Consider the following 14,524-nt stretch of genomic DNA (forward strand, 5'->3'; position numbering starts at 1 on the left):
CAGCTGCAACATTTACATAAAGGCCAAGCAAACTTGTATGGATTGTCAAACTTAAGCAGAACAAGAATTGCACTTGAGCACTGTGTCCAGTTCCGGGCTCCCCAGGACAGATATGGAGCTACTGGAGAGAGTCCAGCAAAGGGTCACTGTTATTTTAAAGGGCCTGAAACACCTCTCCCACAAGGAAAGGCTGAGAGATTTGTGACTGCTTGGCCTGGAGAAGACTCAGAGAGGGACCTCATCAGTGCAGAGGAACACCTGGAAGAGAAGTTCAATCAGGACAGAGCCAGGGTTGTCTAAGTAGTGCCCAGTGACAGCACAAAATGCAAAAGGCACAAACTGAAACACAGCTCTGTCTGGACATCAGGAAACACCTTTTTACTGTGGGGGTGTCTGAGCACTGGCACAGGCTGTCCAGGGATGTCCTGGAGTCTCTGTGCTCAGATATTCCAAAGCCACCCAGACACAGTTCTGTGCAACTCAGCCTAAGTGACCTGCTTGAGAAGGGAGGGGAGCTGGAGCAGAGTGAGGCTGGACCACTTCCAACCTCAGCCATTCTGTCATTCTATATAATGAATTGAGCTTTAAAATGTGTCAATGAAAAAAAAAATTCTTGAGGAGACTGCAGTATCTTCGGCATCAACCTCATTCCTTTTCAGTCGTAGTTAAGCCAACTGCTTCATTCTTTGAGTGGACAAGAACAATGCACCCAAGGTCAGGTTATTTTATGCTTTCCTAGGTTTGCAGCTGTAAGTGATAATGCATCAGCACCCCATGGAGAGCAGTCAGTATTCTGCAACTTCTAAAAGCATCTAGACCAGGCTGCTCTCAGGTGCACAAAGCTGCACCTGTGTGAATTTGCATGATTCTGTGTTCCCTAACCTAGGCTGCTTACTTCTTAGGGAAAACTGGAAACAGCTGGGCTAGAAGGTTCTCAGGACAAGTCTCATATTAAAATTTTCATTTTTGTAAACCCAACCTTGTCTTACAGTTCTGTTAATCTGACAAAAAAAAAATCCCCAAAAAACCAAAAGAAATCCTCAATCAAAACAAACAAACAAAAAACCCACCCCACCAAAACAATCAAGAAAACACCAAAACACCTGGGAGAGGTTTTGCTTATGGACAATGTTGTATTTGGGGGTGTCTGTGTGTGTGTACACATCTTGTAACACACACCATTATCACAAGAAACTATGAAATATGTCAAACCAACAGACCCAGACCTGGCCAAAGCATGGCCAAGATGGAAATTTCAAAGAAGGTCAAATGCTGCACCGGTTTTGATGACTCAGAAGTTGGAAATCTTCCATTTCCATTATCAGGTTTCTAACTTCCTTAGCATATTGCTAAAGCATAACTTGTTTCTGCAGGTGTTAGCTTTCCTCAAGGACATAAAATCATTATTATCATTATCCTCATTAGTTGTATGTAAGACTCCATGACATTTTCTTATCACACTCAGTGTTACAGCCTGAAATCCAAGCAATTTGCATCATTCCCAAAGCCCAGTCACTGTTCCCAGCTCCCTTCATCACCAGGCAGGGACTCCTCCTGGTCAGGTCCCTGCCCTGGCAAGTAGAAGCATGGTTTATTAATGCAAGTCTATTATTTCCATCACAGCAATTATTGAGATCAGCTAACACCAAAGCAATAGCAAAATGTACTAGTTGACTTCCTATATTGATTTTTGTTCCTGCACTTTGAAATGCTTCCAAATTCTGGCTGTGACAAAAAATGTTACAATTAAAATCTTGGCTATCACACTGACATCTATTGTAGAAAAGATGTACTTAAGGAAATTTAGAATTTACAATATATTTTGTACTGACAGACTAATTGATGAGACAAAAAGAAGAGTTTGGTTTAAATATCAACAGCAGAGTGCCCAGTGGGATTCTTTGCTTCCTTATTTTGCCAGAAAATGCCAGAGCCATGCAGAGAGCTGCAGATGAATGACTGCTCTCCAAGCACACAAGAATACTTGTGTTCAGTAGAAATCACTTTGAGCATAAAAAAATGGGATAACCTGCTGGACAAAGAAACTGTTAATTGTGACATGTCTGAGAAAAATTCCACCATCCTGTTAATCTGAACAGGCTCAAGGCAAGGAAAGGAAAATCAGGGATAACAAAGCCTATGACAAAAAGTTCCAGATAGGGTCAAGGTACTGCTATTTTAAAGTTAGAGTTTTACCAGCTAAGCCAAAACTCTGAATTCCAAACTTCCTGCTCTGCAGAAAGCCCTGGCATTTGTGAACAGCTGAAGAGTGATTCACTCATCACAGGTAGTTCTACATAAAGATACTTTAAAAAGCAATATTCTCTTCAGAGACTCTGTAACAGCTGTTTCTACCTAAGCTGAAACCCTTAACAAAATCATCCTACCCCTGCAAATGGAAAATGTGACATTTTGTAAAAAAAATCAATTCTGTAAGCAATGAGTACATCTACCTGTGCTTTCAGTATCTCATTACAAAAATATGCAAGTTGCCACAAAACAACAAAAAAACGCCCAAAAATTCTATTCTTGTCTCTTAAGGAAGAGAAATGCATGACTGTACAAGTACCTATTCAGCATTTCCCACTATCCCATAATTTCTCATGTTGGCCAATTTCTACCATATTTGGTAATTAAGACAGTCTGAAAGAAATTCAATTCCTGTTAAATTACCAAATTTTATCAATCTGAGTAGTGGACAAAAATTCAGTGTGCTCCTGAAGCAAAAAGCAATTCAGTGCAGCTCTGTGTTCTTCTGATGTGTAATAATCACTGTGATAAAATGGCAATGCATGCACCAAGACTTAGGTTATGCAGAAATTGTATTTGTATTATCAACTTGTATTATTACACACAAGTTACAGGAGAAAAGGTTGAATTGACTGAGGAAAAGAGATTCTGTTGAGCAATGCCAAGAACATTTCATTTTCCAAACAGGTGTTCATATCACTGCCAAATGATCATTATGGAATAAAAACCACAAAACCTTTTGGGTAGCTTTGTAAGTGGAGTCCATACAGAACAGGGGAGCTCAAACTGAGAAATAAAAAATAAATCTTATGGTAAGTAACCAGAATAATCAAAATATATTGAATATATATATATATATATATGGAATATATATATTCAGAGCAACCAGAAACTGCTGGGGCAATTTGGCTATCAAATAACAATGCTATGAAACCCTTGGGGCTGCCTCCACTGCATGAGTACTGGTCAGACTATTCCAAATTTTGGCTACTAGCATGGTCTGTGCAGTGCAGTGATAATTCCATCCACATCCCCTCTTGCCCCACAAAGAAACCTTAACAGAGAATACTGGAAATGTAAATACTTATTTTCTGATGTGGGCATGAAGCAGCTCAGCCTAATTCATTCCTTTCTGCCAAATGCCCCAGAGCCAGCTGCCCATCAGAAGTGAGCTGACTGCAGGGCTGGGCTGTAAAGCCAAAGCCTCTTGGGCAGGAGTGTGCATTCCTGGGACAAAGCCCATCCAGGCTGGAAAGGAGCCAACTGCAAAGCTGACCTGCAGTGGAAAAACTCTCTGGGGAGGGAAGAGCAGCACTGGGCAGTAAAGAACCAAGGGCTGATACTGATAGGTAGGAACTGAGTTTGGATTTAATAGCAGGTTCACTCAAACCAGCCTTGAAAAGCCTGTAGCACAACCCTGCTGATTATTTACTCTATTTAACACAAATCTGCTGCTGAAGCTCAGCCTGTGCATGGAGCCCAGTGCTCACTTTCAGCTCAGGAGGGATGTGGAGTACTGGGTGAGAACAAAACTGCAGCCACAGGGATATCCCTAAATCCTGAAGGCATACAAAACTGGCACATCACTAAAAAGTATAAAAGACAAATGACAGATCAATCTGTAAGACATTTGTTTGGAGACGCCTCCAGTCCCCACACAACAACTGAAGAGAGACCATTGTGTTCTCCTGGAAATATCAGGCACCTGCATTCCCTGAAGGAATCTGTAAATGAACAAGTAGAAATGAACCAGCATTCATGAACAAGTACACCAACAGGTGCCACTTTGAGCATGGGTTGAACTAGACCCTATAGTTCCTCCCAAGCCTATTTATTCTATGATTAGACATTTTATCAACATGTACAACAAGCAAATCTCCAGAATATGTATTCTAGAAAGGTGGATTTACTAAACAGAACAAACAGCTTCAAGGCTTCAGTTCCCTCCTCTACCCACCACACCAGGATCATATCCCTTCCTTGTACAATCCATACTTTTTTCATAATCCTTGGCTTGTGGCATCAGATTTATAGAGCAAAGAGGAGGCACAGCATGCCCAAAGCAAACAAACCAAGGAGCTGCAGAAGTGCAGAGGAGTGAGAGGAGGGATTCAAATTTTTTGTCAAGCTGAAGACCCTCACTGGAGGCTCATTTTTGCCCTGAAGAGGCAGGAAAATCTCAAATGATCTGGTGAGAAACACATGAAGTACACCTGAGAATCAGCCCAACTTCTCCAGCTTTATTAGAACTGCACTTGTGCTTGTTTGAGAGAAAAAGATACAGAGCACAACCTGAAAGCATGAAACTTTGGTACATGAACACAGGGGCAGTTTAAGATTTGGGGTGTTTGCAGCTACAAGAAGCATGTGTTTTTTCAGTCTTTCTCTCCCTTTGGCTTTGGTGGTTTAATACTCATACAAAAGAAGTACAGCAGAAACTGTCATCCTCGTTTCTTGCTCGATTGCTCTGTGGCATTTGCTAAGCTCTCTTTATTTCAACAGAGGATTCCCCAGAGCACAGATGTTCCTTCTTGGCATGTCATTACTGACTCCCTTTTGACTTTTGTGTAGAAAAATGTTGCTAATTCAGCTCATTTTCTTATAAAATCTGTATTTTTCTTAAATTCTTTGCCACCGAAACTGGCAGAGATCTAAAGATCCAGAGACCTCATTTTGAGGTTCTCAAAATGAGAGAGCCTTTTTAATTTGAAGACTGAATAGATGAAGGAAGCACCCTCAAAATGTCAAATAAATTATGTCAGAATGAAAAATAAAACTCACAAATTTTAACTTAAAAAGGCATTTAGGGAACACACTTTTCTAGAACCAACAGAAATTCTGCTGGACAATCTTTAGCTACACTGCCAACCCTATCAATGGGCACCAATAGAAGCTAGTTTATGACAGAAAATAACATATGAATGAGATGTCCTGGCCATTTGCAGGGCATTTTCACATTTTCAATGCTTTACACTGCCAAGGTGTGTAAAAATCACACAAGGTGTGTAGAAACCACATATGGTACAACAGTGAATAAGCCAGAAAACAGGGTTTTAAGGAACACAGTACAAACACAGACTGGTAGGTGAGGATCTGGAATGTAAACATGGCAAAATGGCACTGAAGAGAAGTGAAGAAACCAAAATCAGGGGGTGAAAGCAAATATCTCTGAGCAGATCGCAAACCACATAAACAAGAAGGAAAGAGAAAGGACAGATCAATTGAACCAAAAACAGGGTATGAAAGTGCAAGTGAGGAGCTGCGCAGGGTTGAGGGAACTTGGCTGAAAGAAGTCGCCAGCACAAAGCTGAGACAATCCAGCCACAACTTCAGAGCAGGTCTCTCAACATCCAAAGGACAGTGCTCTGGTGCTTGTTACTGCTGTGCCAGCTGCTGGTCACTGCCTGGAGCCTCCAGCAAGCTGCACCTTCCAACCTTCCATCTCTCTTTGGGAAGGTCCTCAATTACTGAGGCTGCATGCCCAGAGAAAGGACCAGAGATCACCGGGTGCTCGTAAGTCACGGGTCTTTGATGAGAAATTCACTTATGGTGCAGAAGTTCGCATTATCAGGGGCAGAAGTGACAACTGTGTATTTGTATCATGAAAGAGTTGCTCTTAATCTCTACTTCAAGATTTTCCTTTTTTCCCCCTTTTTTTTCTTTTAACTGGAATCAATTCACTGACCTAAATTTTCTGTTCCTCCTAAGCTCTGCTTGGCTCATGCATGAAGGAAAGGGGCCAAAGATGGCCTTGTGCCACCGCTGGTCTGCTGGGGACTCGCTCAGCTTCCCACGTAACCTGGCCTCGGGTTGCCCTCCTTTGTATTTGGCTCCATCCTTCAGCTTTGGCTGCAGCAGCCCCCGAGGGGCCGTTCCACGGCCAGGAATAACTCAGCAGCTCTCCGGCCACCCTTCCAACCCCTGGGAGAGACCGATTAACCCCCTTTCCCCGGGGATGCACAGACGGGTCGGGCAAAGGTGATGCACCGGCTTCCCTGAGTGAAGAAAAAGCCTCGGGGCAGGAGAAGCCGGACACCAGATCAGGCTCAGCCTCGGCGTGTCCGGAGACCGAGGCCAGCCAGAACCACCCCCGGCGGCGGCCGAGAAGCGCTCGCCGAGCGCAGGTGGGGCAGCGGCGGGCGAGGGGCGCTGGGCGGGCACTGAACGCGCTGTGCCGGACCCGGACCGGCTCCGCCGGGGCTCCGAGCTGGCATCACCACCCGTCGCTCCCGGGCGGCATCACCCATTGCCCATCGCTCCGGACCGGCATCACCCATCGCTCCCGGCCGGCATCACCCATTGCCGGCATCGCCCATCGCTCCGGGCCGGCATCACCCACCGCCCCCGGCCGGCATCGCCCACCGCCCCCGGCCGGCATCGCCCCCGCCCCGGCAGCAGCGCCTCGCCCGCCCCGTCGGCAGCCGCGGGCGGCGGGAGCGCCCCTTGCCCGCCTCTCCGCTGCCTCCCGCCCGCCTCCCCCGCGCTCCCTCCGCCCCCTCGGCCGGCAGCTCCCGCCCGCCGCTCCCCTGTGCGCAGAGCGGCCGCGCCGGCGGGGGATGGAGAGCCAGCGCTGCTTCGCCAACCGCTTCGATGACTACCCGGGCAGCCCCGCGGCGGCGCCGGACAGGGAGGCGGCGGTGCCGCTGGTGACGGCCACCATCGAGCGCATCCTGCGGGAGCTGCCGCCCCTGGGCGGCCCCCGCGGCTGCCCGGGCGGGCTGTACGGCGGCGTGGCCGGCGTGGCCTACATGCTGTACCACGTCGCGCAGTGCCCGCTGTTCGCGCCGTCGCGGGACTCGTACCTGCGGGCCGCCCGCCGCGTCGTGGACGCCTGCCTGCGCTACCAGGAGGGCTGCGGCGAGGCCGACGCCGACACCCGAGCCGCCTTCCTGCTGGGCGGCGCCGGCGTGTACGCGGTGGCCGCGCTGGTCTACCGAGCCCTGGGGCTGCCCGAGTACGCGCGGCCGCTGGGCAAGTTCCGGGAGCTGAGCGAGGTGTGCGCCCCGCTCTCCTTCCTCGAGTGCGGCTCGGACGAGCTGTTCGTGGGCCGCGCCGGGTACCTGTGCGCCGCGCTGGTGCTGAAGCAGCGCCTGGGCATGGAGGTAAGGGCGGGCCGGGGCGGATCTCGGCGCCGGGACGGTGCCCTCGGTGCTGGAGGCTGTATGCGGCTTACACTTTCGGGGTGCAGATTCGGAGCCCCCGGGGAATGAGTCGCTGCGAGCTGTTCCCGTCAGCGCTCCTCCCCGAAATGAAAAGATGCGGCTTCGGCCGGAGGGAGCGGGCTGGGGTCCCGGCTGTGGAGCCGAGCGCTGCATCCCGGGGCACGCCGAGAGCATCGGCTGTTGGGTGCCGGATGGTGAATTAGTTGGCAGAAGGCACCCCGGGCTTTTCAAGAGTATTTCCGTAAAATGAAGTGAGTAAGAAAAGGAACAGCGTTGAGTAAAACTGAGAGAGGAACCCTGTAATATTAAGTGGTGCTATGATGTAATGTGTAAGCAAGGAACCCGATTTTCAAAGGTATTTGGTCTTGCTAACCCCAGCATACATTTTCGGAAATCTGGCCGTGTATTTTGGTGCTGTTCATGAATGAGAGCTGGAAGTTTTTGCTGGGAGAGTGAGATGTGATAGATGTGATTATGGTTCAACACAGCATTGGTTTCAGTAGTCGGGACTTTACCCCAGGACGTTGTCATTGTCAGTACAATGCAACTGACAGTTCAGAGCTTCCACTGATTATGGCATAATAATTATTGCAACTGATTGTGTTTGCTGTGGTGATTGTTACTAAGTGGTCAGTGTGGTATCTGAGCAGGCAGTTGGTAGATATTTTTTTCCCCCTGTCCTCTTGTCAGGTCCAATCTGTGTTTCCTCTGTTAATCACTGATTTGCAAGTTCATGTGCTTCTGGCTTTCTTCCCTCCCAGGAGAGGAAGCAAGATTTATTTATAAGTAAATAAATGATGTAAAACTAGTGGCTCTGCCCTATCCAATACCAGTCACTGCAATTGGAGTCTGAGGAGATTCACTTAACGGAGGTCTCAGGAGGCTCCAGGGTGTCCAGAGAAGCCAGGAAGAATGTTAAATGCTGTGATTGCCTTGAACTAGAATTCCTAACCACACTAAGCATTTCAAGTAGCATACCAAGCCTGCTGTTTCTTTGTACAGGATTGTCTGACAATCATAACCATAAACGTGGTTATGTTATTTGTAACCATAACATAACCAGATTTTCCATTTGGTGGTCTTTCCTATGACAGAAAAGTTTTGTAGACACGTCACAATCCATTGTGCAGCAGTGCCTGCCTGAAGGGATGGTTTCTCCTGGAGAAAGAAGCCCTCCCTCTTGGTTCAGTTTGCACTGGGGGAGTGTGTCCAGCACCTGTGTCAGTGCTTACGATGGTGGTGTGACATTCCAGCAGAAGGAGGTGGCACCCTGCACTCTGCTGCTTTATTTAAAGTTATTTCCATTTGCCTTACATCCCTGGGAGCAATTGCTGAACAGTTGGGAGAGTGGGTGCAGTCACCTCTCACAGGCAGCGTGAGCAGTGGGAGAGTTCTGCTCTGTTTGCTTGCTTGGTGACAAATTGTGCTAAAGGCAGCTGTAGAGAGTTACACATCCCCACAGAAAAGCACAGGTGTGCACTTACTGTGGAATCTATTTAGCAGGTGGGTTAATTGCTGTTTTGCCAATAAAATATATCCTGTGACCCCTTGCTGATGGTTTCATTGAGGAGCCAATGTCCTTCTATAGTATTATTTCTTCTGTCAAATACATTGTAATTTTATATGCATAGTGCAATAAACAAAGCACACCCCTAATAATTCTTAAAATTAAAAAAAATATTTGATTTTATTAAAGATTAAAAAAAACTTACAACTGAAATGTTTTGCTTCTTTGTGAGGAGAATTATGATTTCTAGTCTATATGTACTCAAGCTTCAGCAAAATTTGTGTCCTTCGATAAATATTCCCAGCCTAGTACAGAATTATTTTAATTAGTACATTGCCAGACCAAACCTTGCATCTTTTTACAAGTGAAGAAAGGGATGCCCAGAGAGAGTGCATGTCATTTATTACCCAAGGTCAAACTGTAAGCCAGGTACATCCCAGAATAGAAGCAATATCTTGTGATTCGAACTGCTGGAAAATGCTACCTCCTGTAATTTGATTGTGCACAGCCTCACATGGCTCATTGCAGCATGTTTTCTTGTTACCCACATTCCTTTCCCCCCCCCCTTTTTTTTTTTGAGGACACTGTGCAAATATTTCCAGCACAAAGTGAAATACATTCCTTATGTTGAAACACGGCTGCTGCTGCCTGCATGGTTTTTTCCTCTGAAGGAGTCAAATGGTGACCTACATATGAGAAATCACTTGTCCTTGAAAAAAGCCTTTTGAGGGAATTTCAGAATTTATGTCTTGTATTTGTTTTTTGTTTAATCCAAGCAGGGATGGAAGGTGACAGCTTTATTTCAGCAGACATACGTTTAGCTCAGCTGCTGTGCCCCAATACTTCAATTTCTTGCTAAAGAGTCCTGGTGTCTTTAAGGTCCACATGTTCTTCATGAAGTTAATGGACTGTCCTGGAGGATCCAGTCTGTTGGATAACACTGACCTCAGCTGAAGAAGGCATTTGCATTCAGCTGGTTTTCAGATTTTTAGGCTAATATAGCATTTTTCCCTGATTAATTAATTGGGATTTTTGCATGAGTAAGGATTACTTCAACAGTCAAGGCTTAACAGGATTTGACTTTCATGATGCACTGTGCTTTAGGAAAGATGTTTATTTTCATCCCTTCTTTAATTTCCATTATATTGCAGTCAGTGCTTCCCAGACAGAGATAGGTAAAATATTGTTTTGGCAGAAATGATGTGTCATTTGTGTAAGGTGTGTGTACTGTAGCTGTCTTTAACTGCTGTGTTTTCACCATTCAGGGGGGAAAAATTGTTTTATTCTCTCTTAAGTACATCTTTTTCTAATGCTTGTAGTGTTGGTTCATTGCGTGTCCTTGGGGAAATCTGTCAGTCCTGCTTTTAATTACCTTCACTCACTCTCTGTTTGCTTGGGCAAACAGCAGTAAGGCACCATTAAAATGGTGGTCCCATCCCTCTGTTTGGATGATCTCTTATCCTCTGCCCAATTTCTCTCCGTGCTGCTTCAGTCCCATTTCGTGGTTGATGGAGCGTGGTGTGCCTGGGTCGATGCACTCCCTTCTGGCAATGGAACTGTCAGATGAGGGGGAAGGTACAGAAGTTCAAGTGGCTCCTTGTATTACCATCTGCTAAAGATGTTGCTGCCTTTTAGCACAGCTTGGGTTATCTTTTAATAACTGACTCTGTGCATGGGCTCCACTGACTACACTGGCAGCAGCAGCAGGACAGACAGCAGTGGTGCCCTGTAGGAGACGGGGTGTCACGATCCGTCCTTACGAACGGGTTTCGTGATGGTTCGTGGATTTGATCTCAGGGTGCAAAAAATCCAACACAGCACAGGAGGGTTGCAGTAATAATCAAAACAAATGCACCTTTATTGAGTGATCACAGCAAAATGCAATAGAGAGATTAAGGAAGAGAAAAAGATAGAGAAAGAGAGAGAAAGAGGGGGATATAGCCACCAAGCATAGAGACGAAGTCCTTTGGTCCAGTCCAGTTGAGCCTGTTACGTTGGGGAGATCTCAAAATCTCTAGCTAACTCAGAGGTTTTTATTATGATAATTCTATTGAAAATTGCGAGGAGGAGGGGGAACAGATAGTCCATGTTCTCAGCAGTAAAAGAGAGCTGTTGTTTTCACGGTCCAGTGGTCTCAACCTGCAGGCAAGCATCTCGGTTTGGTCAGCTTGCCTCCCCCACACACCTCCCCGGGCTGGGGGTTTCAGTCCCAGTCCTTGGAAGGAGAAGAGGGGCCTCTTCACATGGAGGTCTCCTGTCTGAATCCTTGATGGAGAGGTTCCTTACATCTCAGTCTGTCTGTCATGGTGGTTGTAAAACAGGTGAGGGTCTTCTGTGGGAGACCACCCGAAACTCAGGAGAAGTCCAGCCAGGCCGAGAGGTGGGAGAGTTTCCAAGGCTGTTGTTGCAAAAAGGGCACAGTGCCCTCGTCTTCTTCTCATTGGGCTCAGTGTATCATACAGCAAACAACACCTGTGCAAACAGTAACTTAGCAGTGCTCTCAGATCTCGGGGCCTTGCTGGCATGTGACTTTGTCCTGCAGGGCTAGACAGGGGGGTCTTCTCTTCAGTGGTCCCCAAATGACGATCGTGAGGCAGATGAGGGAAAATTCGAACAGACTCTAACACAGGGCAGTGTTTGCCACAGCCTGGGGTTGTGATTGCATTGGAGACCCTGCTTTCACAAGACTTTGGGGACCCCATGAGAGACCCTTGCTGCAGTTGCAGGGGTGACAAGGTGAACCAGCACACCGGCAGCAACGTGGCCAAACCTGTTTGCTGAGGGACTGGAGAATCTTGAGAGCCTGTGGAGGCTCTCCAGTGCCACAGTGGTTCCTGTCTGTGTGGCAGAGGGACATCTCAATTTTCATTTTCCAGCCAGTGCTAAGTTACAACTTGGTGTGTGTTTCCTGGGATGTCATCCTGTCAGAGTGTGCATAATTCTGATATTCTGCCAGGGCCTGCCCAGAAAGGACCTTGGTCTTTCCAGCAGGACCTTGTTGAGTGTGGAGCCCTACTGAGAACCATTCTTATCCTGGCTGCTGTCTGTCACCAGAGCCTCTTTTGTCTTGGACCTCATGGGATTGCAAACCAAGCTGAATGAGTCACCCGGCACGTGGAAAGCAGGAACAGCTCTGCTGTGGGATGTCTGGGACCTGGCTGCCAGAGCACGGGAGTGCCAGGTGTTAATTTAACAGGGAGTGGAATGGATGGATGTGCAGTGTGTGGAACCTGACAGGTCCAACCAGTATGTGTTTTTTAGTATTTTGGGAGTGAAGATACAAATAAGTGAAAACTAATTTGTTTCAGCTCCTCAGATAATTTTAGATGATGTTATTGGTTCCTTAGAGCCTTCCCTCCAGATAGTCAGTGAGTGTTTAAAGACTCTTATAGGCTACTTTGCTCTGCTTTTTTCTTTTTCTTCAATCTCGTAGGAAAAAATGGAAAGTGTGAGAGGAAGAATCTTCCTGAGTCCTGCCTAGAATATGTTCATTTGCAACGTGGAATGTATTAATGCTGAACATAGTGTTTCTGAAAGACATTCAAATTAAACATCTTTGAAGGGAGCTCTGCAAAATGCCCACAAAACTGATGCTCCTCCAAGTGCTGTAGTGCAGAATCCCTGTGTCAGGCTTTAATTCTCACCTGTGCCTGAAAAGGGAGGGTTGGCCTTTGAGGTGAGATTTCATTCCTCCACTGTGGCCATTAAAGTCCTTTCTCTCTGTGGAAGAATTTGCCAGTTTATGTGAAACCTTGTGGTGTTTTAAATATCAGATATGGTGCTAGCTGGGACTGTGCTGATTTCATTATTTCGTTTCACACAGGCCACCCCACAGCCAGGATCTCTTTTTTTGCCAGAGGATTACAATGAGTTAACAGTAAAGATAAAATCTTTCCATCCTAGCCTGCTTCTTTTAAATGTACAGTCTCCTAGCCATGGTTTTCAAAATTACACACAGGGGATAAATTTTGCATTAGTTTGCTTAAATGGACGAATTTAAGCCAGAATTTGAAAACTGGCTTTTTCTAAAGTAAACAGTAAAACAAAGGAAATTATTTGAATCTGGATTTTATTTTTTTTAAGGAATCTAAAATAATTTGGGTATACATTTCAGAATTTTCCCGTTTCTCTTCAGCAAGGCAGTGCAAATCCTTTTTATTTTAACAGCCTTCAGACTGGGAGATGGGGACATCTTGATAATGGCTGGATTCAGTTCAATGCAGTGGACCCTGAATATTCAGCTGTAGAGTCAAAGTAGAAAACTGGAGGTTCAAAATGTTGAATTTCAAGTGCACTGTTTACCAGCCTGCAAAAAAGCACTGTAATACAGACTGGATCCTGCTGGAATTGGAGGTTTGATTGACACAAGTTTAGGACATAAGTTATGTATTCTGCTGCAGAAATATGGATTTCAACTGCTTAGAGCTGAAGAGTGGTATTAAAAAGACATTTCTGTACAAAAGCAGTACTGTACCTCTGTACCTCTTTGTGCTGTTGGAAGAACATTTGCCTATGCAGCAGCATCTTTCTGCTGAAAAAGCAGCCAAAGAAGTAATACTGATGTTACAATAAGAGATTTTAACCAAAAAAAAAAGAGGAAATCTATTTGTGCGATGCATCTCTTGTATCCAGAATTGATCTCTACTTCTCCATCCTTCTCCTGACTCCTTTGAATTTCATATGCCAGCATTTAACTCTTAAACTTTGTCAGTTCAGTCACCTTCCTCATTATCCATGGAGAGCTTTGAGGTCACCCTGTGGGGTTTGTGGTGCTCTCTGAGGGCAGAGGTGTTGCAGGCAGTGTCCCTGCCCCATGCAGTGCTTGGAGCAGAGCACAGGAGCTGCAGGGAGGGCAGGCTGGTGCTGGGCAGTGCCTGGACCTGTGGGGTGTGTCTGGTGTCTGAACATCTGGGAACATCTGGAGCCATCAGTGCCTGAAGCAGGGAATTTCTCTGGCACAGGGTGCACCTGCTGCTTTCCACAGCATTACTTCCTTTGGGGTCGCTTTGGTGGCACAGGGTCCTCAAATCTGGGTTTACGGATTTTTGTGTGCTGTGTTTTATGTGTGCACCAAAGAACTTTAATACCATGCTGCGTTTCTGCAGGTAGCAATATCTGGCATTGATGTTTTTCCCCCCTGGTTCTTAGGCAGGACCAAAAGCCACAGAGAACTGTGTTAGCTCCCAGGTAGCACTGGATGACACAGCAGAAAGGAGGAATGTGCATATCAAACATGCTTATGTGCTGAAGTGTTGGAGGCAGACAGGCAGGCATGGGGAAAAAGACATTTGACAGAGGCTGAGCAGAGAGGCAAAGAAAGAGACATTTTAAAAATTATTTTAAAAGAAGAAGAATTAGTTGCTGGCCAAAGTAGAAAAATTGAAAGGTGTGGGGGGGAGCAGAACTCAAGGATGAAGGGAAAAAGGAAAGAAATTATGTAGTCCCCAGAGCAGGGGAGATTTAAAACTAAAATCACGTTCTTTGACAGACTGGTGGAGATCTGATGGCCAATGTACTCAATTTAGAAGAAGCTAAAAGTAAACACAGGGAGAAGAGGACAGGCAGAGGAGTAAACTACATTTTTGTTGAGGAAAATTACTCTTTT

The 14,524-nt window shown here is 46.0% G+C and overlaps 1 protein-coding gene across 1 annotated transcript in view; it reads left to right on the plus strand.

The window, feature by feature from the left end:
- The first annotated feature begins 6,806 nt into the window (after positions 1-6,806).
- The window catches only part of LANCL3 (LanC like family member 3), a 33,330-nt gene continuing 25,612 nt past the window's right edge, over positions 6,807-14,524 (plus strand). Inside the window, exon 1 of the mRNA XM_058800360.1 lies at positions 6,807-7,352. Within this exon, the coding sequence (XP_058656343.1) occupies positions 6,807-7,352 (546 nt within the window). The remainder of the gene's footprint in view (positions 7,353-14,524) is intronic.

Source organism: Ammospiza caudacuta, chromosome 2 (assembly GCF_027887145.1).
Source record: "Ammospiza caudacuta isolate bAmmCau1 chromosome 2, bAmmCau1.pri, whole genome shotgun sequence".
Taxonomy (NCBI): domain Eukaryota; kingdom Metazoa; phylum Chordata; class Aves; order Passeriformes; family Passerellidae; genus Ammospiza; species Ammospiza caudacuta.